This window comes from Bufo bufo, chromosome 1 (assembly GCF_905171765.1).
Source record: "Bufo bufo chromosome 1, aBufBuf1.1, whole genome shotgun sequence".
Taxonomy (NCBI): domain Eukaryota; kingdom Metazoa; phylum Chordata; class Amphibia; order Anura; family Bufonidae; genus Bufo; species Bufo bufo.
Genome location: NC_053389.1, coordinates 215,467,751 through 215,491,816, shown reverse-complemented (window position 1 = coordinate 215,491,816; position 24,066 = coordinate 215,467,751). Strand labels below are relative to the sequence as shown.

The 24,066-nt window shown below is 45.5% G+C and overlaps 1 protein-coding gene across 1 annotated transcript in view; it reads left to right on the top strand.

Annotated features, from left to right (window-relative positions):
• CYTH2 (cytohesin 2) overlaps positions 1 to 24,066 on the top strand; it is a 36,743-nt gene that overhangs the window by 1,283 nt on the left and 11,394 nt on the right. Inside the window, exons 2-7 of the mRNA XM_040434969.1 lie at positions 9,664 to 9,811; positions 12,460 to 12,526; positions 13,703 to 13,821; positions 15,395 to 15,475; positions 19,478 to 19,590; positions 23,459 to 23,607. Of these exons, the coding sequence (XP_040290903.1) occupies positions 9,664 to 9,811; positions 12,460 to 12,526; positions 13,703 to 13,821; positions 15,395 to 15,475; positions 19,478 to 19,590; positions 23,459 to 23,607 (677 nt within the window). The remainder of the gene's footprint in view (positions 1 to 9,663; positions 9,812 to 12,459; positions 12,527 to 13,702; positions 13,822 to 15,394; positions 15,476 to 19,477; positions 19,591 to 23,458; positions 23,608 to 24,066) is intronic.

Sequence of the window (24,066 nt, the reverse complement as noted above, 5' to 3'; positions counted from 1 at the left end):
GATACATTGGGTATAGAGCTGTTCGCTAGCGGGCTGGCGACATACCAGTAATCTGCCCGGCTCCTGGCTGCAGTAGATTTTGGTTCTGCAGCACGGACAGCAGAAGAGGAGGCACCTCTTAGTAAATTGGTTGGATCTTCCTCCAGCGAGGTTCCTACTAGCACTAGGGATCGCTCTGCTTGAGAGGCTCCATCCAGCCCCATTTACTGTAATGGGGACCGGCGGTGATCCGGCCACTATCTAGCGAAGGGTACTTTCACACTAGCGTTATTCTTTTCCGGCATAGAGTTCTGTCAAAAGGGCTCTATACCAGAAAAGAACTGATCAGGCATATCACCATGTGTTCTGAATGGATAGAAATCCGTTCAGTCACCGTCAGGCGTTTTGGCGGGACATTATACCGCAGCATGCTGCAGTGTTATGTCCGTCCAAAATGCCTGATAAGTCGCTGGAATGCCGGCATTAATTCCCATTGACTTACATTAGTTCCGGATCCGGCATTGCAAAACAACTGAAGGACGGCATTGCAAGCGGAGAGACGGATCTGTTCTTGCAATGCATTTGTAGACTGATTTGCACCCGGATCCATCTACAAATGCTGTCAGTTGTCACACTGATCGGCGGAACCGGCAGGCAGCTCCGACGACGGATCACACTAACGCTAGTTACCCTAATATGCTGAGAATTGTCCATAAGAAAATCCTTTCTTTTAACCTGGGGATCTGTGCATGGTTCATGCCCCACATTGTATACAGTGGCATACGATATGTATGTGGAGATTTTCTCTGCCACAGATGCCACCTAGTTGACAGGTATATGACGGGCCCCTGTTATAAGACGGTGGTGTCCATAGTACAATAGATCCTTCACTGCACCATGGATTCTGTTTGGAGCCCAAACATAGATGAGCGAGTTCAATGTGAGAAACTCGCAGCGTGTCAGTGTGAGGTCTTGCTCCTCTGAGGAGATCGCACTGCAGTATAATGATTTATAATACTGGGGGACCCTGAGAGTCCTGGAATCTATTACAGTGACCACATTATGTCAGGGTGACACAGTATTATAAATCATCATGCTGTGTGATCCTGTCAGAGGAGCGGAGGTCAGAACGGGCTACGAGTTTCTCACATTGAACTCGCTCATCTGTGTCTGGCCTAAGGGTTCAGCTACAGGGTGATTTTGGGGCTGATACATGTCCCATGCCCAAGTATTGCAGTGTAGGTGGGCAGCCATAGGAATGAATGGGGTCGCAGAACTTGGATCCTTTCTCCTCAGAGGAGGTTAGCTGCTGCCATGGGTGTCTGTCCCTATAAGGAGCCCGTGTGAGCGTGCATAAGTATGGAGGGCATGGAGAGGCTAAAATGCTGAACGTGGGGTGTCGGGATTTCCATTTTCCTGTTCTCTTCGGTCCTCGGTGATTTCAGCACATGGAGCTATAACGTCCCCTGGGGCTGTATAAAATCATCTGCAGTGAATCACAGCACTGAATGTCTCCTGCTTCACGTATGAAGCAGGGGTGTGACCCACCTGGAATGTAGGTATGGCCGACCACGTGAATGGCATCTGTCATCAGCCCGCGTAGAAGGGTTGTCTCAGGACGGAGGCCTAGAGCAGTGGGTCCCCAACCAAACTGGCTGAAGTGGTCGCTCATTATAGTCAATATTAGTCCGTAAAGGGGTTTTGCAGTCTCAGACAATGGGGGCATATCGCTAGGATATGCCCCCATCAGCTGATAGATGCATTTACATTGAGAGCGGACCCCTGAAGATTGTGGAGGGCTCACTGGGCATGTGCAGCCGCCCTACATTCATTTCTATAGGGCCGCCGAAAAAAAAAAAGCCTGCTCGGCTATTTCTGTTGGCCCCATAGAAATGAATGGGAGCTGTGCTCGCGCAAGTGCGGTGTGTTCCCATTGAATCCTATGGGGAGAGTGCTTGGTGGTGGCCGGACTCCAGTAAACCCGGGGTCCTTTGGCCAACACCGTCCCCGCTCCATTCTTGGAGTACGTACGGATCCCAGAGGTGGGACCCGCACCTATCAGACAATGGGGGCATATCCTAGCGATATGCCCCCATTGTCTGAGATTGGAAAACCCTTTACGATAAGTAGTGTATATACTAACGGACTAATCATTTCGACTATAATGAGCGACCACTTCAGCCCACATTGTCTGAGATGGAAATACCCCTTTAAGTGGGTTGTCCCACCATAATAACTTGCCACCTATCCAGATCGGATCGTGGCAGTCTGACTGCTGGGTTCTTAGTCCACCGAGTGGATGGACCGATGATCACGCATGCTGAAGAGAAGCCAAGTACATGACGTAGAGAGGAGCATCAGCGCATATGGGTGGCCATTGTTTTGCTCACCCCAGGGTCTCTGGCCCCTTGTTGTTGTGATTGTTGGGGGTCCCAGTGGTTGGATCCCCACCAGTCGGATAGGTCTCCTCAGTTTCTCTGTTGTCAGGTCAAGTTTGGGTTATAGAAACTCTAAAAACGTTCTCGTCCCCTTTGTGATGAAAGTAGGTTACGTATTCCTGTCTGAGTACCGCCATGGTAAGCGCTTTATGTAACCTAGGAACAGGATCAGACCGGGAAAAGAAAGAACTGAATAGGTTTTCTTAGGTAATGATTTGCAGCAGAGTGTGAATTATGGACTCGCTGACCTTTTGTGCTGAAATGAATTTTAGCAATTTGTGGAGAGCGCTGCAGCTTGCTCCATCATATGTACTGTACCTCCTAGGTCCTGTGCTAAGGAGGGGGCATAATCTGGTCATGCCGTGTCCAGGGAGACCCCTATCAGGGGACTATAGTCACCTAGTGTCCTGCTTTGCCGTGGCTTGTTATAACAAGTTATATGAAACCTCACGGTCTCAGCCGCTCTGTGTGTTTACCTTAAGGTACCTCTGTGTCTGGTGGTTGAGGGGTCTGTGACCACCTTTATGCTGCGCCCCCTGCGCGCAGTGTAAGGTAGTGACAGACCCGCTTGTCTGTTATGTGAAGATAATGTCACTTCTGAGAAATGGGCTTGTCTACCTTCGGAGGGGGGGGCCCTTTCAGCCAGACCCCCATCCCTAAGTCGCTGGACCCGCAGAGGGAATTATACTAACCTTCTCTCTGCCCCTGGGTTCAGGCTCCTTCAGTCTCTAACCGCAGCTGGTAAACTTCTTGTTTGATGGGGGTCACTTGGTCGCTGTAGCCAATGACTGGCTGTATTGTATGTAGCAGGGCTCAATTTGTGATGGCAAAGGCAGCCCCATGGTGGCGGAGAGCCTTTTTTTCCCCCGGCTGGCCCATGGTGGAGGAGAGGCCTTTTTTCCCCCGGCTGGCCCATGGTGGCGGAGAGCCTTTTTTTCCCCCGGCTGGCCCATGGTGGCGGAGAGGCCTTTTTCCTGGCTGGTCCCACAATGCAGTCTCTTGCTATTATCGTGCATATGACCGTGTCTGTATTGAGGCCCACAAACCACGGATAACGGTTGTGTGCATGCCGCATCAAGGCGCGGACCCATTAACTTCAATGGTTCCTTGGTCCGCAAGTAATATGACATGTCTTATCTTTTGGGGCTGCCTGGATGCGGAACCACATGTTCCGAATGTGTTTATATTTGCTATCAGTGTTTTGGTTTCCATTAGTATATAGGTCACAGTGTACAATTTGGGATTGTGCCCTCCGTACAGCAGTACAAAACCACAGTCAGGATCCATCCAGCCGGTCCTGTAACAGTGACATTTGTCCGGCTCCCTGGACTGTGCTCGTTGGCAGCCAGAAACCCGTATGTATGGCTTCTGCATTCTGCCCTATTCCTGGTAAGGGGCCGTTCACCTGGTTTGTAAAGTACACTTACCAATACATCACCCCTGGGGACCTTTTCTGCAGAATCGTACTTATCTGGTCCCCACTGCTAGGTTCTGACTCCTGGGTCTCCTCACGTTAACATCTTGTTTGATGCGGGTGACGTGGCCACTGCAGCTGATGACTGGCACAGCAGTGGCGTATCTCATCCGTCACGTGACCCAATGACATTGACGAATAAGGACAGGTGGTCACTGCAACCTGGTGACGCTTGTCATGCAGGATGTTGATGCTGGGAGACCCAGAAGCTGTGGGGGAGCCGGAAAACAGAGATGGGGACCAGATAAGTATGATTCCCACCGTGGGTCCCAGGGGTGAACAACCCTTTTAAATGGACATGAACAAAGTTGCACAAATGGCAGCAATTTCAGGAATATATACGGTAGTTTTTAAAGGGATTCTGTCACCTCTCATAACCCAAATTCGGATTTTAAACCAGTCATGCTCCACAGCTTACCTTGAATCGGCTGTGCTGTTCTATATTGTAATCCGTCCAGTAGTTTTGCAGAAAAACGACTTTTATAATTATGCAAATTAACCCTGAAGGTGCCCAGAGGGGCGTTATGTTCCCGTTTGTGTGCCCAGTAACGCCCCTCTTACAGTGCCCAGAATGCCTTCCTCCAGAATCCCTAACCGCCCACAGCGTCTCATCCCTCTCCTCCCTGACGGCCGAGCGATATCTCGCGCAGACGCAGTACCCACTGAGGGCTGCGCCAGTGCGATTTGCTGGGGACTGAGGGAAGAGCGAGCATCGGACGTCACTGGGCTCGGCGCATGCCCAGTGACGACGATGAAGCTCCTGCCCTCAGTGGGTACTGCGTCTGCGCGAGACTTCGCTCGGCCGTCAGGGAGGGGGAGGAGAGGGATGAGACGCTGTGGGCGGTTAGGGATTCTGGAGGAAGGCATTCTGGGCACTGTAAGAGGGGCGTTACTGGGCACACAAAGGGGAACATAACGCCCCTCTGGGCACCTTCAGGGTTAATTTGCATAATTATAAAAGTCGTTTTTCTGCAAAACTACTGGACGGATTACAATATAGAACAGCACAGCCGATTCAAGGTAAGCTGTGGAGCATGACTGGTTTAAAATCCAAATTTGGGTTATGAGAGGTGACAGAATCCCTTTAATGTATACATTTGTCTAGATGGTTTATATGTTTCTGTTTTTATGGAAAAACGCGTCCACACATGCACATTTGGACTACATTTTCCCAATTATTACCTACAAGTACGTCAGGCAATGTCGGTACGTTTTTTTGCCACATTCATACTTCTATCGATGTAACCAGGTTGATGGTGGTTATGGTGGCAGCCTCTGTCAAGATGGGTAGTGATCTGTGACCGCCACCTCTTGGGCAGGTGGCGCTGTCAGTGCCAGTCTGTAGGAATTTGACCTGACCGACTATGATACTGATTTGCTAATTTGATCTGATAAATGATTTTCTTGTGTGACCTCCATTCCTCACATTTTGTGACCGAGGTGGTAATTGTTGTCTGGGGCATTTAGAGTCCTTGTTTCACTTTTTTTATTTTATTTTTTTGAAAATGAAGGCTGGACTCTGGTCCTGTTAATTGTTCATCTGGCTGGTGCCAGGATCTGGTATTACACTTTTCAGCCCAGGATAAAGAATGCTTTGTTGCTGCAGGCATGTACGACGTTGGTATCTGAAGTATCCGCAGCCAATTTGCATCTAGCGTTTGCGGTCACCCATTCAACATATCTGTACACAATGGCGCCTCTTATGTCGCCCTCTCTCGCCTGCAGTCCGGCATCCCTCCTATTACACCATGTACAGTTCTGCTGTCAGTATTGGTAGAGATTCTCTTCCTTCGTATATGGGTGAAGGAGCTGCGCACGTTGGGCCCAGCCAAAGCTGAAATGTATCATCCGTTCCCGGAGCCGTGCTCAGGTCTATGGGTGGCTCCAGCTGACAGGACTGGAGTCACTGGGTGTGAAACCAAAGCCAAAAATGTGTAATTTTACGAGCTGATTTGATACAAGTTTTACAGAGTTTTTCCAGTAAAACTAATTTATTCATTTATATACCTGATTATTCTTAGGACCGCCCACTGGACTCCTAAGCTATCAGTCATTGACAGCTATACAATAAAGGCTGTCAGTCATGTAGTAGAACTGCCCACTGGACTCCAACAGTGCTGGCTGCCGCTGCTAAAAGGATCTTACCTGTTCCCTGCCTCTCCTGTCCTCTGCGCTGGCTCCTAAGCCTCCATCTTCTGGTCCAGGGTTTTTCTTTTTTCCCAACATGGACATGGTCACCTGATCCTCTTCAGCCAACCACTGGCTTCAGTGGTGATATGTCTCTTGTGGACGCATCACTCCTGAAGCCAGAGGTTGGCTCAAGAAGATCAGTTGACTATGTTGGGAAGGAAGTAAACAAATCCTGCAACGGAAGATGGAGACGCGGGAGTCGGCACAGAGGAACGGCGTGGTGGGGAGCAGGTAGTAGTATGATTTCAGTGGGGGAGGCATCTGTTAGAAATCATTTATTCCTGGACAACCCTTTTAAGGGACTAGTTGTAGCTGTTAGATTGTCAGAAACTCAGAATTGAATGCCTTCATGTTTTTTTATTTTTTTTGTTTTTTTTGTTTTTTTATGGGGTGATGATTGTTCTTATTCATTGCCCTCATGCTCATTGATCACATCTTTTAAGATGACACAAAAATGAATGAACAACCTTTGCATGAAACACATAAATGCAATGAATGAGTGCCGATCTACTGTGTCCTTGAAGGAAAGGATCCTAAAGGTGACAGTACACATTAGTCTAAAGTTGATCAAAATGGATGATTTCAACCAAAAATGAACATTCATTGAGTGAAGTTTAAAGGGAACCTGTCATCAACTTTCTGCTGCCCATACTAATGGCAGAATAATGTAGAGACAGGTGAGTTGATTTAAGCGGTCTGTCATTTATAAGATAAAAGTAAGTGTTTGCAGAGCAGACTGGGCCTGGAAAAGAGTCACGGCCACCTAAGAAGAGTCCTGGTTATTCATGAAGTCCTGCTCTCCCTGCCCACCTGCTGATGACTGACAGTCTTCTACCTAGTTTTCTCCATTTCTATCTAGGAGAGACAAGCCAATCATCAGCAGATAGGCGGGAGATCAGGAGATTATAATAACCATGACTCTTCTCAAGTAGATTTGACTCTTCAAGGCCTGAGCGGCAATGGTTATGATGCTGGTTCTCAGCAACCACTTACTTTTAGCTCATAAGTGACCCTACTGAGGTCAGCATTTCTGTCACTATTTTATGCTGTCCTCAGTGAGGTTAGCTTAAAGTTGATGACGGGTTCCCCTTAACAGATAATCGTTTTAGTCAACCAATGACAGACCTTTATCATTTGAAAAGAAGTTGGCCGTGTGTTATATTTTTGTTCGATAGCCAGATGAAAGAACTGTTTTTGAAAGAAGGTTCCCAGAAAGATCTTTCGTCCATCGCCCAGTTTCATTGAACATGTATGGGCAGTTTGAGCAACTGTGACGGCCAATATGGACTAAATATGTTCAGCTGTGTCTGCAGACAGAACGTTCACCAGATGACTGTGTGTTCAAACTGCTGTCTAATCTGTATAGCTTTAGATATGTAATGTCTAATCTGATCATCTGTTTCTGATGAGTAGACAAACCTACCACCATAACATCAGGTATGATATATATATATACACATGTATACACAAATAGCTCAGTGCCTTTTCGTGGACTTGTCACTGACAGGTTGTTATGGTTGTTAGGTTTTGGCACCTGAAATTGCCTTTCATCCCCAACAAATTGCCCTGATGTCCAATGGTGACTGGAGGACTCCAGTGTATCTTCCATCAGAGCTTGTATTTGGGACTGATCATGGATATAAATGAGGGACTGTCATCAAACAGGACTTTGTTTTACAGTATGACAAGGATTATACCATGACCAGCCCTTGGCATCCAGTTTAAATTTTTCTTTTTTTTTTTTTTTTTTTACAATAAAGACCTTTTTCTCACAAGACAAAATGCACAATGACTTCAGTGTTTCCTTACCAGCTGCTAAATATTTCTCTCCGTGTACAAAGCGCTTATTTTTGGCTTTCTAATAAATAGTTAGCTATCTATGACTGTAGCTGTTAGAACGGATTCTGACGACTTTCACCAACAATGCAAATTCTGTAATAATGGTCCCAAAGTAAGGAAAGTATGCTAAGTGCAAAAAGCCCGTGGTGAGCAAGTCCGTCTCCAGCCAGGAAAACTGAGAACTCCATTCACAAGTGGGATTCTTATTCTTCTCTGCTCTCTAGTGTCTGATGTAGGCCATATCCCAGCTGGTTTCTGGAGTCTCATCTGGCCGCTCATTTTCCCTCCAGCATTACATGCTAGCTATTCGAATGGATGGCCCACCAGGACGGGAGTCACTTGTACAGAGCAGGTTCTTTGTTCTGCCTCATTGAGGGTGCCCTGAGCAGGGGACGCCATTTTAGTTTTTCTGCTGCTACAACTCCTCTACTGCAGTGCCTTCTCTCAAAGATTGGGCGTGAAACCGAAAGGCAATCTATTATGTCCAAAATCCGTTTTGTTAATACTGATGATCTATCCTCTGTGTAGGTCACCAGTATCTGATAGGTGGGTGTCCGACACCCAGGATCCCCTGTTTGAGAAGGCAGTGGTGCTCCTGTGAGTGGCGTGCCCTTCTCGCAGCGCAACGCTGTACATTATATAGCGGCCATGCTTTGTATTGTGCTCAGCCCCATCCACTCCTGTGGGCTGTGGCTCTACTGCAAGTGCTGCTACCTTTTCGAACAGGTGATCGGTTTGGATCCCAAGCGTTGGACCCCCACCAATTTGATACTGATGCCCTTACCAGCGGATAGCGGTCATCAGTATTAACGTCTCGGGAAAACCCCTTTATGCATAGCCTAGGAACCCCAAAACATAACCGTGCCTTTGTTGTGAAAATCTGGTCCTCTAATCCTGAGAAATATTTTTTTATACAAATAAGATTTTTAGTACTGAAATCTCAGAGACTGCCAGTGAAAGGAGGGGGTGGGCGGCGTTATGGTGAGAGCTATGGCGCACCACACTGGATGCGTAACATTTAAAAGGATTAGGGCACCGGGTTTTCACAAGAGAGATATCGTTCTCTTTCAGGGCACCTACTCTACATGCTGGTATGCTTACTTTGAAACCGATTTGGATGTGACAGACCTCCAAGTCAGATGAAACAGTAATTGTGGTAAAATTTCAAAAGAAGTCATTTTGCTCCCCTGTCCTTCCCGCCGGTGTTTGCGTTCTTGGACGCAGCAGTATCATCCTGGGCACACCAGGTCACTGCTGCAGTCAGTCAATGGCCTCAACAGTTGTGTGCTGTATACTGTTGAGGCCAGTGACTGGCTGCATGGATACCTGGCATGTTCTAATCATTTATAATACATGTCAGAAAAAATTTACCTGTTTTCTCCACGGAATCCGGTGCAGATGTCTAGGGCTGACCCTCAGATTTCTGCCGCAGGTTTGTAGTTTGAATTTGGCCAATCCAGTGGGGTAAATTTGCTTGCAGACGCCCGCTGTAGTTACCATGTAGAAACCTCATCAAGAAGGGACATAACCTTTCTTGAAGTGGCACAGATTTCAATAGGAGGTGGAATGCGTGACAAGATCCTTCTGTGTGAACATGTCCTTTGCCGGTCAAAGCTAAACTTTTTGGCTTCAAATTTACAGTGATTTTATTTCTTTTCTTTTATTCCCCCCCCCCAACATAAAACACGTCGCTGCTATGCACAATAGATCCTGAGAATGTTTATCTTGTTGCTTCCTCTTTAGTTCCCGCTGACCTGACTCCAGAAGAGCGTATTGAGCTCGAGAACATCCGTCGCAGGAAACAGGAACTGCTGGAAGAGATCCAGAGGCTGCGTGATGAGCTGAGTGATGCTATGAATGAGGTGGAAGGCCTGGAGGCCAATGAAGGAAGGTAAGGCTGTGTAGTCTCACGTGCAGCATGTCCATGGGCCATTGCGTGCTGCTAAACGTGTGAGTTAAAGTAAATGCGGACTTCAGCTTGGTTTTGGCGAGGCCTCATGCACACCGCCGTGTTAGTATTTTGGTCTGCAAATAACGACTCTACACTCCATATTTTTCTCACTCCAATTGATAGAAAGGACTGTTCTTGTAAGCAGCATGGACAGCCACGTAGATCCATGAAAAATACGGATGTGTGCATGGCACCATAGGAATAACTGGGCCAGCAGAAAATGCACTTTGTTGATAAATATGACCATGTGCCTGAAGCCTAAGGCTTCGTTCACATCACCGTTCAGCCCTTCCGTTCTCCTGCTCCGTTTAGGAGCAGGAGAATGGAAAGGATGGAGAAGGCACATAACTGAGCCAAATGGAGCCCTTAGGACACCATAGACGATAATGGGGTCCGTTATGTTTCTGCTCAGAAGATGATTTTGAAGCGGAGTCCTGCATGCACAGCTGAGCGGAAACATAACGGACCCCATTATAGTCTATGGGGTTCTTAGGCTCCGTTCAGCTCAGTTATATGCCTTCTCCGTTCTTTCCGTTCTCCTGCCCTATAATTAAATGGGTTATTGAGATAGGTATAAGGGTTAATCAATATAATTTTTTTCTACATTGGAACTCTGGTGACGGATGCCACAGTATGGGATCTGTCTGAGGCATCCATTAACGTATACGTTTTGTTGTATGTTTCTGTGTACATATGACAAACGTGATGTGGACCCAGCCTGACCGGAACAGAGCTGAACAGACTTCTCTGACAATGATGGAGTCCGTTTTATTTTTTCTCATAAAAAGATTGTCTTTTTACTGGGCAAAAGTGCTGCATCCAGGGCTTTTTTTGTCCGGTCTTTTTGACAAAATCTGCAAACAGATGTGAACAAGTGTGGGCCTACGCATCATGTATCTGAATTACTGCAACTTTCGTACTCTCCTTCGGCTAAAAATACTCCCCAAAAGTGCTAAGAGGAGTGTTTTTTTTTTTTTCTCTTTAAAAAAAATTATAGAAAGTACCGCGACCTCGGGGTGCTATATTTTGTGACTTTTTTTATTATGCCACAATAATGGAGTAAAACCATTAGTAAATGTCCCCCAGAGTATTTATTGGACGACTATCGCTGAACTCAAATGGCAGACCCTGTTTTCACTGTAGTAGATGGTGGACGAATCCTTCTGACTGCAGAGCTGGCCCTGAGGCCTAATACATCCTGGTACTTACCTTCAGGGTGGGTTCAGAGAAACGCCATGACCACAGTCCTAACAGCTATTGACAGTTTCCGCCCCAAGGCCACTGTCCGGAAAGTTTTTATCACTGTCGCCTTCCTGTGAATCACTTTACTAAATAAATGCGTTTTTCTAGTGACCAATAAAGACTGCGTTGTACGGGGTTTTCCCATGTGGAGGGGCTGTCGGCTCTGACATGTCTCAAGTAATACCAATGTTCTGGAGCATCTTGGAGCTTTCCATTGGTCTGTTCTTCTGTTATTTCTCCCAGAAATTCTGTAGAGACAAATTGGTCTTAACATGTGTCCTTATACAGTCCAACACTGTCAGTTCTGATTGGACATGTGTGTCAGGACATACAGTTGTCAATAATTCATTTTCTAGGATGAATAGCCAAGGAGCAACATATTCTCCAAAATTGTAGTTTTACCATGTGTAGTGGTGACAGGTGCCCTTACTATAGGCAGAGATACAACAGCATCTCTTGAAATCGCGGTCATCCTGCATTAAGGGCATGTGACCACTGCAGCCAATCACATTGTCTAACTCTGAGGACAGTGATTGGCATCTGTGGTGACGTTCCATACCCGCGCACATCACCATGTCGGTGACACATATCCATGTTAAAGGATGAAAAACGGGCTAAGGAGGAAATTGTGTAAAACAATAAAAGAACCATTACTTGCCTGTTAGAGGAGCTGTCGCCTCTCCTGACAGGTCGGTTTTAGTAACTAGTTGTATTCCCCATGTAATAACCATTCTGGATCTGCATCTGTTCTTAGGACTCTGTGTTTTGTTATTCCTTTATTCCTATGAATAACCGTTTGCAATGAAGGTCCAGATGGGTGTTACTAGTTGGGTTTGTTTATAAGGCTAGTACTACAGGAATGTTATCACAAGAGGGGTGCCAGTAGTTACTAAAACGGACATTTAAGGAGAGGTTACAGGTCCTCTTTAACTCCTGCTGCTCCAGTGTTCTTCACTGTTTGTTGCGCTTCAGCGCAGTAATGTCACTTTGACACGTGTGACTGCTGCAGCCAATGAATGGCTGAACAGATCAGAGGTCTGTGTAGAGGGGGACCAGGAAGGAGCGACCCCCACGGGAGCGTCGGGGGATTGGTACACCATTCTGAATGCCTTGCTTATGTCCTGGACACGCACATAACGCAGTGCTGTTATTAGACTGAAGCCTCGCTGGAGCAAATATTACTAAAGCCGACCGCTTTGCTTGTTGGTGCAACTCGATCGCACTTTTGTTACATTGGGATCCTGTAAGTGACGGCAGTGTACTGTAACGTCTACTTGTTCTTATCTGCCTTACTTTGGTCATTCTGGTTAACGTTGTTTCCTTATGGTTTTTTTTTCCCCCCACAGCAAAACGTTACAAAGAAACCGGAAGATCGGGATGGGCAGAAAGAAGTTTAATATGGATCCTAAAAAGGTAAAAAATAATGTATTAAGGGCCTCTTGTGGTCATGCTCTGTCATCTGATTTAGCATTTGGGATACTACAACACTGTTTCAGTTCTGGAGCAGGACTTCTGGGAATTGGGCAGACCACACCTACACCTGAGCCATAGGCGAAAATCTCCAGTGAATCCCCGGAATGCGGAATTTGCTGAATATTTGTAGTGCATTTCACCCTCTGTTTCAAAGGGTGAAATCTGCAGCAGGAATGTAATATCCGCACGACAGGTCAGCTTATACTGTGGATTTGTTTTACAGTGTGAGTTCGGTTTCTTAAAGTCTCATCCATGTAGCTGGTACTGAAGAAGCCGCACGCATATCCAGTGTCCTGTCCTGTGTAGACATGCTCTTAAAAGGGTTTTCCGAGATTCTTATATTGATGGCCTAGCCTCTGGATAGGCCATCAGTATGTGATCCGTGGGTGTCCAACACATAGGACCCCGCCGATGCGCTTTTTGATGTATTGTATAGCGGCTATGCTTGGTCTGACAGCTCAGCCCCATTCACTTCTATGGGACGGAGCTGTGCCTAGGCCACATGACACGTTCATCACTCGGCCCAGGGATAACTGAGAGAAGGCCGTGGCATACTGCAAGTGCCTCTGCCTTCTCAAACCGCTGATTGGCGGGGGTCCTGGGTGTTGGACCCCAACGGATCCGATACTAATGACCTATCCATAGGTCATTGCTATAGAAATCTTAGAAAACCACTTTAAAGGTTTTATTTCATGGCTACTAAAAAAAAAATGGCTTATGGAGTTTTGACTTTGGTGTAAAATATTCAAGAACAGAACGCCATGTTTGATATGAAACTTGCTATATTGTGCTAACCCCTTGTGGCGATACCATGGAACAAATTCTGCTAGAAATGTATTGCTGTCATCAAACTTGACTTGTCTTCCGTTACCGGAAGGGCTTGTTATCTGGCTTTGGATAACCTCTAAGGAGCGCCTAATGTCCAGGGGGTTAAGCTGTGGCTAGCTTTGTCACCTGCACTTGGGTAGATGAAGGTTTAAGATGCTTTACTACAGCGACTACCTGCGTCTTCAGTGACTCCTTATGATGGTTCTCGTCTGTGTTTTGTAATTTAGTTAGAACATGATGTATTTTATACTGTTGGTTAATTTTATGACATTCGGTTCCTGCTTTTAGGGCATCCTCTATCTCCAGGAGAATGAGTTGCTGAGAAACACTGCAGAAGACATAGCACGCTTCTTGTACAAAGGGGAAGGGCTGAATAAGACCGCCATCGGGGACTACTTAGGAGAGAGGTAAACCTGAGCTCTATGGAAATTAGTCTAACAAAGACAGTGTTCACCATCTGGATTCTTGAGTGAAAATTCTTTAAATATAAAGTGGATTTATAGAGAGATGGTATAGATGGTGGTCAGACCGCCAGCATAATGACCAATGCAAAGGGACATTCTCCCTCCTAGCCTTATTACTGCTGAAGTGATTCCACTCCTGGGGGTCTCCTAATGCTGTTCCCACCTCAGAGAAACTTGGTGTAGTCAGGTAAAGCTTTCTGTAATTCTAGGTACACATGTTAAAAGGGTTGGCCACTATACCTTTAATCCTACAGATGCACTGGGAACAGCACTCAAAGGCAGCTGATGGGGGGGGTCATGTGATCAATCCATCAGCAGCCTCCATTGACTTCCCCTGCACTGTGCATGTTCACGTTTCTATTGCTGTGTGCACGGTTAATCAGTGGGACTTATCCCGTGACCCTCCATCAGCAGCTGTTTTGGGACTGGAGTGCCGGACTGTATATTAGTCACTAAACCATCAGACATCAGCGACAATTGTTTAATACCAGTTGATCCCTAGCTGCCATTATGTGCCATGCCATTTCCAGCACATATGTAGAGAATAAGGTGGCCAACCCCTATAAGCAGGCTGGCACTGGGTGCCTTCCCTATCGTGACTATATTCTGGGGAACCCCTGATTAGAGCTGAAGGGACCCTATTTGGAACCCTGGTTGGAAAATACTAGTACTTGTCATTACAGTGTCTGATTCTTGCAGTTAGTTGAGCCGTGGTGCCTTAAGCAGCGTTACATGTACGTCATCTGCTAAAGGCAACAAGTCTGATCCCTATAGTTTAGTATGGTCAGGGAAGGTCTGCTTACATAGCATGCTGAAGAAAGGTCTTAGTTTTCACAGTAATTGTCAAGCAATGTGAACCGCAAAGTTGAAATATGTTGTCGTAATCTTAGTCTGAGCAATCACTATTATAGAGTTTCTGGGAGTTAAAGGGGTATGCTCATTGGCACATTTATGGCATATAAGTAGGAGCGCGCTTGTCTGGCTATCTACGGAAGTCACACAGCAGTGAATGGAGAGTAGGCTGCGCATACACTATGTGGTCTCCATTCTCTCTGGAGCCCCATTCTTGAGATGGGTGCGGGTCCCACCTCTGAGATCTGACATTTATGGCGTATGTTATCGATCTGCCATAGGTGTCCCAGATGGGACAGTTCCTTTACATAACTTAGGATAGGTCACCTATATGATTAGTGGGGGTCCGACTCGTGGCACATCAGCTGTGTCAGCATTGCAGAGCAGTGTTGTACATTGTATAGTGGCTTTGCTTGGTAGTGCAGCTGAACCCCATTCACTTAAATGGGTCTCCTGCCGAGGAACACACACAGTGTTTGCCCGAGTGCCAAAGCACAGCTGACAGCTGATCAGCAGGGCCCCTCACCGATCAATATTTAAGGCCTAGAAACCCCTTTTAATTACCATTACTTCAACGGTTAAAAGAAAAGCAAAGGCCCACACTTTTTCGGGTTGCTTTGCATCTATTAACAACTCTCACAAACTTTTTCTTTACTTTTTACAGGGAGGATTTGAATATTTCTGTTCTTCATAGCTTTGTGGATCTCCATGAGTTTACAGATTTGAACCTTGTTCAAGCTCTCAGGTCAGTCACGTCAGAGATCATGTACAGATATTGCTGTGGAACCACAGGTCTGCAAAGAAACAGGAAGGTTTCTGTAAAAGAGGAAGTGGCCATGTCCACCACAGAATAAGCAAAAGTCTCCTCCAGGAAGCTGTAAACCTAGCCATGGTGATCTAGCAGCTCGGCCGGCCGTCTGAAATGACTGATCTAACCCTAGATGTGGAGGCTTGCTGTAAAACTGCCATTCACGTATTGGTTTCCTCTTTCACGAGTAGCAGACTCTCTACATGGTTGTGGGTTTGTGCTTCTACCTTGCAAGCACATTCTAATAGTAGATTTATTTTTAGTTCTGATTCTGATGCTCTGTCACCTTAAGGCTCCATTCACACGTCTGCATTTTGCGTAACGGAATTGCGGACCTATTCATTTCTATGGGGCCACACAATGTGCTGTCCGGATCCGGAAATGCGGATCCCCACTTCCGGGTCTGCAATTCCTTTCCCGAAAAAATAAAATAAAACCTGTTTTATTCTTGTCTGCAATTGCGGACAAGATTAGACATTTTCTATTATAGTGCCGACGATGTGCAGTCCGCAAAATGCGAAACGCACATTGCTGGTGTCTGTTTTTTGCGGAATCGCAAAACACATACGGATGTGTAAATGGAGCCTAAATGTATGTATTTTGTGCTAAAATTCTATACTCCAAATGATCGTTATTAGCAATTTTCAACAATTCTTCTACAGCCAACACCTTTTCACATACTTTGCAGGGTGTTTTTTCTCCTTCACACAAATATTAAGTCCCCAGAAACCAAAAAGTAGATTATTATTTTTTTTTTATATGCATTTACAATCTTCAGGACTCCTTTCGACCCCTCCCGGCCTTTTTCAAGTAGAGTGCAGCACTACTTTGGAGGATCGGGTGCCGATCAGCATCAGACGCTTTTCTCCTTTACGGTGAAAACATCAGAGGAGCTGCAGTAACCCATCCAGCTACTACAGAACAACTGGTAGCGGGTATGCACTGTCAGACCCCCGACGATCTGATATTGATGGCCTATCCTGAGTGTAGACCATCAATAGTAGAGTCCTGGAACACCCCTTTAAGGGCTAGATTTCACTGTGAAAGAGAGCATTCTGGTATGTGAAATGGTGCAGGCTGCAGAGGACAAACAGTTGAGTTTCTTAAATAAAGACCTTTTAAAATGTTTAAGCTGAAAATAAGTACAATGCAGTAATAAAAAACATGCATTCAAAGCTGTCCATGGCCTAGAGAACTGAAATCTTCATTTATTTAAGGCCTCATGCACAATAGTTTATTTTTCCTATTTAGAGCAGCATATGCCATAATTAAAGATTAACGTAGCGGCTCTTGTATATGCCTTGTATTTACGTGTTGTCAGTGATGTGCCATCTATGGCTTGTCGGCCACCTTTGTCTTCTTCCTGTCTGATACAGTTCCCCTAATGTAGCCTACCTATTGCATCATGCCTGGCTTTGCCGATACAGAAGTGGTGGACTTTTATCACACTAAGGGTCCATTCACACGTCCGGAAAAGATCCGGACAGCACACAGTGTGCTTTTTGCATCCGCGCTCCCGTTCCGCATCAAAATAGAACATGTCCTATTCTTGTCTGCAGACACGGACAAGAAAAGACATTTCTATTTAAAGTGTCGGCCATGTGCGGTCCACAAAATGCAGAACGCACATGGTCAGTGTCTGTGTTTTGCAGATCCGCAATTTGCGGACCTCCAAAACACTTGTAGACGTGTGAATGGACCCATTGACTATACAGTAATCGGTGACACAGTACATCTGTCCCCTAAATCTCCCTCCAGTCTCTGTGTATTCCTGTGTGTCCTCACTGCTGTATTACTGATCTCTTGGTATTCGCTAAGGCAGAAATGATATCTTCAGCAGCATTTTATGCATGGAGGGAAGTACAGAGGATCAAGTAAGGTGAAACTGGGTGGGGAGGGGAGGTGTCTGAGAGCTGCACGGAGGGAATCGAGGAAGTGAGCCACACAAGAAAGCAGGCACCAAATTAGGGTCCCTTGACATGTGGCAGAAAATTCTGTGACTGAAAATCAGTTCCATTCACCTTAATAGAGCTTAAAGAACTGCATGTGCTTGCTGCCCCCTTCAGTTGAATGGAACTGATTTTTAGTCGCGGAATTTTCTGCCACAAAATCTGGCTCATATGAAGGCACCATATGACACAGCTGCTCAAAATAAAAGGGTTTAAAAAGTATGGGTAAAACTGAGCTGGGATCAGACAGATTACACTGCTAGGCTGTCGCTGATGAGTTAGTATTCTATGTCCAAACATTGCTGGAAAGGTAATCCATATCGGATAGGTGGGGGTCTGAGATTAGCACCTCCACCACTCAGCTGGTAGCTGTAAGTGTGGTTCTGGAAATAAAGGTGTACTGAGCTGGACCTCCTCCCCTACACTGTGTAGTGGCCATCCTTGGAGTACTGCAGCTCAGCTCCCATTCACTTGATTTCTCAGTACACGAGAACAGCCACTACAGTGTACAAAGCCGTGTTCTGGCTCCATGCACTGCCTACTTCCAGAACCTGCAGAGGCCACAAACAGCTGGTCTAATATGGGTGTTGGACCCCCACTGGTCTCATATTGATGACCTATCACTATGTTGGTCCAGGAAAACCCCTTATAAAGGGTATTCCGGTTATCGGATGTTATTCCCTATCCACAGTACAGGGGATAACTATTAGATCAGTAGGGGTCCTACTGCTGGGACTTTCACCAATCACTGCTGCTCTAATCATCTCTGCCAGAGACAGCAGGGTACAGCACTCGCCTATTTCCAGAACACCCATAGAGATGATTCAAGCTGTAGTTCTCATGCCTGACCTGCTGCTCTGTTCATTTCAGAGGGGAGGGATATGAGGTCCTCATCCTCATGATCAGTGGTAGTCTCAGCAGGATAGGCGATCATTTTTCAAAACCGGAATACCCCTTTTTAATGAAGCACTGGTTCATTCAGATATGTTTTTTCCTAATGAATCCTACATTTCCCATCATGCCTGGCTTTGCAGAGACTGGGCGGAGTCTCAACGCACTGCACTGCTCTTTGTAATGGCAGCCATGACAAATGAATGACAGAGCGGTTGTCCCTCACACTGCAGTTTTCCTAAGAGATGCAGCCTGAGCCTTTCTGCCCTGTCATTTCTATCCCCTGTCAGCTCTTACATGCTGGGATCAGGGAGACCAATGTGAAGCTACATCCCCTAGAACTACACTGGAGAGTCAGTACACACAGATAGTACAGGAAATGGGAGTCAGGAGGTTTATATAAATGCAGCTGTTTGTATACACCTACCTACTATATATCCGCACTCCTGGGCCTTTAGATAGGGGAGATATATCTACAACACAGGAACAAGGAGGGTGGAGAGGGGCCTGAAAGCTGCCAGGAGGGATTTCATTGGTGGTGATCCTGTAGTTCACAGGAAGTCAGTCACAAGAGATCCTGCTTACACATTACCGCGTAGAGTCAGACGTGAGATCACATGACCAGGTTGTATGGAGCTCCCAGTGCCCATAGATTTCTGAAAGTTATGGCATGCTTCATTGGGGTCCTCAGTGCGGAGGTATTCTTCTCTAAAAGCATTTCTAGATGCAGAAGTGTTCTGTGAAACTTCATTGTTCAAAGAATTATTATTGAAGTGCCGAGGTTCTTGTGATGGATTTTATTGTTACAACTGGTAGTTTTTAGGTTTTCAGTTGCTGATTTTCTTATTTCTTGAGTCTGATTCTTCTTTTGCGAAAATTACAAAAGTTTATATTTGGTATTTTTGATACTAGATGACATCTTAAAAACTACAATTTGCAGTACATAAGAGTCCATTAAAAGTGAACGGTGTTCTTTTGAACCATGTTCCATATTTCTGTGGTGAGACAAGGCTAATCCTTATTGTATAGTATTTTATATTTTTATCTAATCAACAGAAACATTTGGCACAATCTAATTTAGCATTTTTCACATGTTTAGGCAGTTTCTATGGAGTTTTCGTCTGCCAGGTGAAGCTCAGAAGATTGACCGCATGATGGAGGCTTTTGCGCAAAGATATTGTATGTGTAATCCGGGTGTGTTTCAGTCCACAGGTATGGAAATTGTAATATTTCTAACGAAAAAAGTAAAATGAGCATTAGTAGACCTTCTCGATATAGTTGCTCACACACAAATAGATTTTGCCTCTTTTTGATTAGCCCACATAGCATGTGGTACCTAATGGCAGAATCATGCTTGCCTGTTCCCTGCCACTCCATTTGGTGTTCTTCCAGATCCCTGCTTATTCACTTCCAGAAGGGGTCACGCCAATAGCTGGCCTCAGTGGTGACTTGTCTCAGTGGCACATGTGCTGCTTGGAGACATGTCACCGCGGAGGCAAGTCATTAGCTGCAGTGAGGCACAAGATCCTGTCCTTTCCCTGGCCTGAAATAAACCAGCAACCTGAAGATTGGCGAACGACTTGGCAGACTGCAGGTGGCATGATTCTTTCACTTGCATTACAGAACCGGCAGGCTGTTCCCTTAACGCCAGTGTGAAACAGGCCTAAGCAAGATTTTTTAAAATAAAAACTATTTTAAATGTATTATAGCGCAAAATTCATCTGAATCAATAAGACTAATGACTACGAAAGTGTTCATGGCCTTAATCTAGAAACCTGACAATGCAGAGTAAATATGCTTCATAGTGTTTGCTGCTGTATTCAGGATCGGCAAGCTGGTTGATACCTTTGTATCTATATTCATACAAGCTAAGCAGGCAGTCAGTCCATGTGGGCGTTGGAAGCCAGGCTCATGGTTTTTCTTGGGTCGAAAAAATGTAATGCAGTTGCCCTCAGCAGCACCTCCTCTATCTTGGGGTCCATTCACACGTCCGCAAAATGGGTCCGCATCCGTTCCGCAATTTTGCGGAACAGGTGTGAACCCTTTTATTTTCAATGGGGCAGGAATGTGCTGTCCGCATTTGCGGACCCGCACTTCCGTTCCACAAAAAAATTTAACATGTTATATTCTTGCAATTGCGGACAAGAAAATGCATTTTCTATGAGAGTGCCAGCGATGAGCGGTCCGCAAAATGCGAAACGCACATTGCTGGTGTCCGTGTTTTGCGGATCCGCAAAACACATACGGATGTGTGAATGGACCCTTATACTGTTCAGAGATGGTGCCTGACTTGTCACTGCTTTCCCCTGTAGGAAACAATGTCTCCATAATGTAATCAAAACTAGGGATCAACCGATATTGATTTTTTTTTTAGAGCCGATACCAATAATCTGAACTTTCAGGCCGATAATTTATACGGATATTCTGTGAATTTTCATTTTTTTTAATTTTTTTTTAAAATCCTACACAAATCTGCTGAAAATGAATATGTTTAGTGTTAACGTGTATTTTTTTTTTTTTTTGTAAATCTTTCTTTTTCATTTATACTTATTTATTTTTTTAGGGACTAGAACCCTTGTCCTATTCACCCTGATAGATCTCTATTAGGGTGAATAGGACTTCACACTGTCCCTGCTGCTCTGTGCTCTGTGCACACAGCAGCAAGGGAGCAGACTATGGCAGCCAGGGCTTTAATAGCGTCCTGGCTGCCATGGTAATCGATCGGAGCCCTAGGCTTACACTGCTGGGGCTCCGATCAGAAGCTGCCACTGAGGAGGAGTGGAGAGGGGACTCTGTGGCCACTGCCACCAATGATTAATACTGGGGGGCTTGTGTGGGGGGGGGGGGTGCACTGCGCCACCAATGAAGGTAACTCTCTCATTCATTCATATACAGGAGGCGGGAGCTGGCTGCACAATCACATAGTCGGCTCCCGAACTCTGAGCGGTAGCTGTGATCTGCGGCAGTTAACCCCTTCGGTGCGGCACCTGAGGGGTTAAATACTGCAGATCGCAGCTACCGCTCATAGAGGTTGGGAGCCGGCTATGTGATTCTGCAGCCAGCCCCCGCCTCCTGTATAGAAATTAATGAGAGAGTTATCGTCATTGGTGGCAGTGGCCACAGCCCCTCCCCTCTTGTCCTCCCTCCTCTCATTGGTGGCAGCAGCAGCACAGGGGGAGGGAGACACTGCTTCTTTCTCCCCTGTGCTGCTGAGGGAACATGGAGAGCGCTGACAGCAGCGCGATCCTTGTTCCCCATACGTTATCGGTATATCGGCAAAATAGATGCCAATACAGATAATGTTCAAAATCCTGAATATCGGCCGATAATATCGGTAAAACCGATAAACTGTCGATCCCTAATCAAAACCTCAAATTCCTCTGCTGAAAAAGTAGTGGTCTGTCCTCATCACTATTACATGATTTAGAACACTACTGTGAAATACTACTCTATGGGTATAACAGCATTAATACTGGGTTGCCGGGGGCATCTATATAATTCATTTAGTCCAGTATTCAACAAACAGCATTAGAAAAAAAAAAACATTAACCCCTTCATGAAATCCACCATACATGTAAGGTGGATAGTGCCACATAATAAAGATAGCGCCTGCTGTGGAGCGGGCACTATAGCCGATGGGTTTCTGCTGTTTCACTCGGCAGACACCCAGGGATAATGTCTGCTGTCAGTGTTATCGCTGATCAGCGACTATAAACCCCTCAGATGCCATGATCAACTGTGATCACGGCACCTGAGGTGGCATTCCCCAGGAGCTCTGCGCTCCAGTGTGTGAGCTGCTTCCCCGCACCGAGTGGGCAGGCTGTCTGTTGGTGGTGATAGACCATGTAGCCTCCAGTGGGTTCCAACTTATGACAGGTATGTTCTTATGGACGCCTGCAGGTGGCAGTGCTCCATATGAAAATACTAAATTCCCCATATAAACGGTATTAAATCACTTTTCTGTTTTGGGGAGAAGAGATCTAAAGATAGCATGTTCAGATTCCCTAGGGAAGGGGTGGGGGCTTGAAGAAAAAAAATAATAATAAAAAAAAAATTCTGACCCCCCCCCCCCCCCCCCTTTCCCCATAATAAAAAATAAGCAATCAAAAAATAAAGATCATTGCACTACAGTGTGCCAAAATGCCCAAACTATAAAAATATAAACGTATTTATCCTATACTGTGAACGCTGTAGTGGGGGGGGGAGGGGATTAAAATAGCCGATTTTTTTTTTTTTAATTTATTTTTTTTAATTTTTTTTAGCTACTTCACCTCCCCCAAAAGATTGAACAATACAAATGCCTAAATGGTCTTAGTGAAAACTACAGGTCACCCTATTGATTTTTTTACCACCTTCCACTACATCGTATGCAAAACTAAAATGGTGCCATTAGAAATTACAACCTTTCCCGCAAAAAACAAGTCCTCATATGGCTATATGAACAGAAAAATAAAAAAAAGTTAGCGCTCTAGGAAGGCAGGGGGTGAAAGAACGTAAACGGAAAATCGCCTGGGCTGAAAAGATTAACTATTTCTGGAGGGTGGGGATATGGCTTACAGAAAGCTATTATGGAGTTTTCATCCCCTGAAGTATCGTAATCCTGCCTTTGGTTTACACAATAAAATCCTCCGAAGCAAAGTCCACTAGTCCTTCTGTTCGGACAAGACTGTTCGGCAGGTGCCTGCTATTTTGGATAGTCTGATAACCTAGATTGTTGTGGTTTTGGTCTGACCTGGGTTTGGCTTTAGGGGTTATGTAGTTGGTGGTGTTGTGACCATTAGTTTACTTTTGTGACTGGGAACTCTGTGACCACCTACAATGGATTTGCTGCAGATTACCACTTTTTAGCAGATTTTAGCCACTCTGCAAGTATGGTACATGTGAATAATAGGGTTTTACGTGCTTCACCTGTGTTTGCCATGGACCTGAGAACCACATGGCTATCGGCATACGACAGCTATATGTTTGGGTGCCATAACAGTTTGATACTAAGAATAAACGTATGTGTCTGGGGATGATTAATTAAAAGCTGATTTCCATTTATTACTTTTAAACTTTATTATTATAATTTTTTATACAGATACTTGCTATGTCTTGTCTTTTGCGGTCATCATGTTGAACACTAGTCTGCATAACCCCAATGTTCGAGACAAACCTGGCTTTGAAAGATTCATCTCTATGAACAGGGGAATAAATGATGGGGGTGACCTTCCTGAGGACCTACTCCGGGTAAGAGTCCCAGCGACAAGCAAAAACACATTGTGGCTTGGACTGCACGACAACTTCTGGCCATGCCATAGAACATTGCACTGCTAAAATGTGGATACGAATGTAGTTCTGCTGAAGTTTTGGATTTCTGCCCACTGTCATGTCGTGGGCGCGGTAACTTGACCACAATCACATATTTATATATATGGCAGCTTGACGTTGCAAACCTGTCGTGCATCCACAAGTTGCCTTCTCGCCAGAGACTGTCTTGCACAATTTCAAAGTATTTCTCATTATGAAAGATTTTAATTAGTGCTTAATAATAATCCTTTACAAACCAATACCATCGACTGATCTTCGTACTGCAAGCCTGTAGGAGTCTAAGGAACAGAATTCTGGTCCAGATGCCAACCGCCACAATTACCATGTGCTTTAGACAGTTTGCACTTCGCTGTACGAGAAGGTGTGGCTGAAAATGTA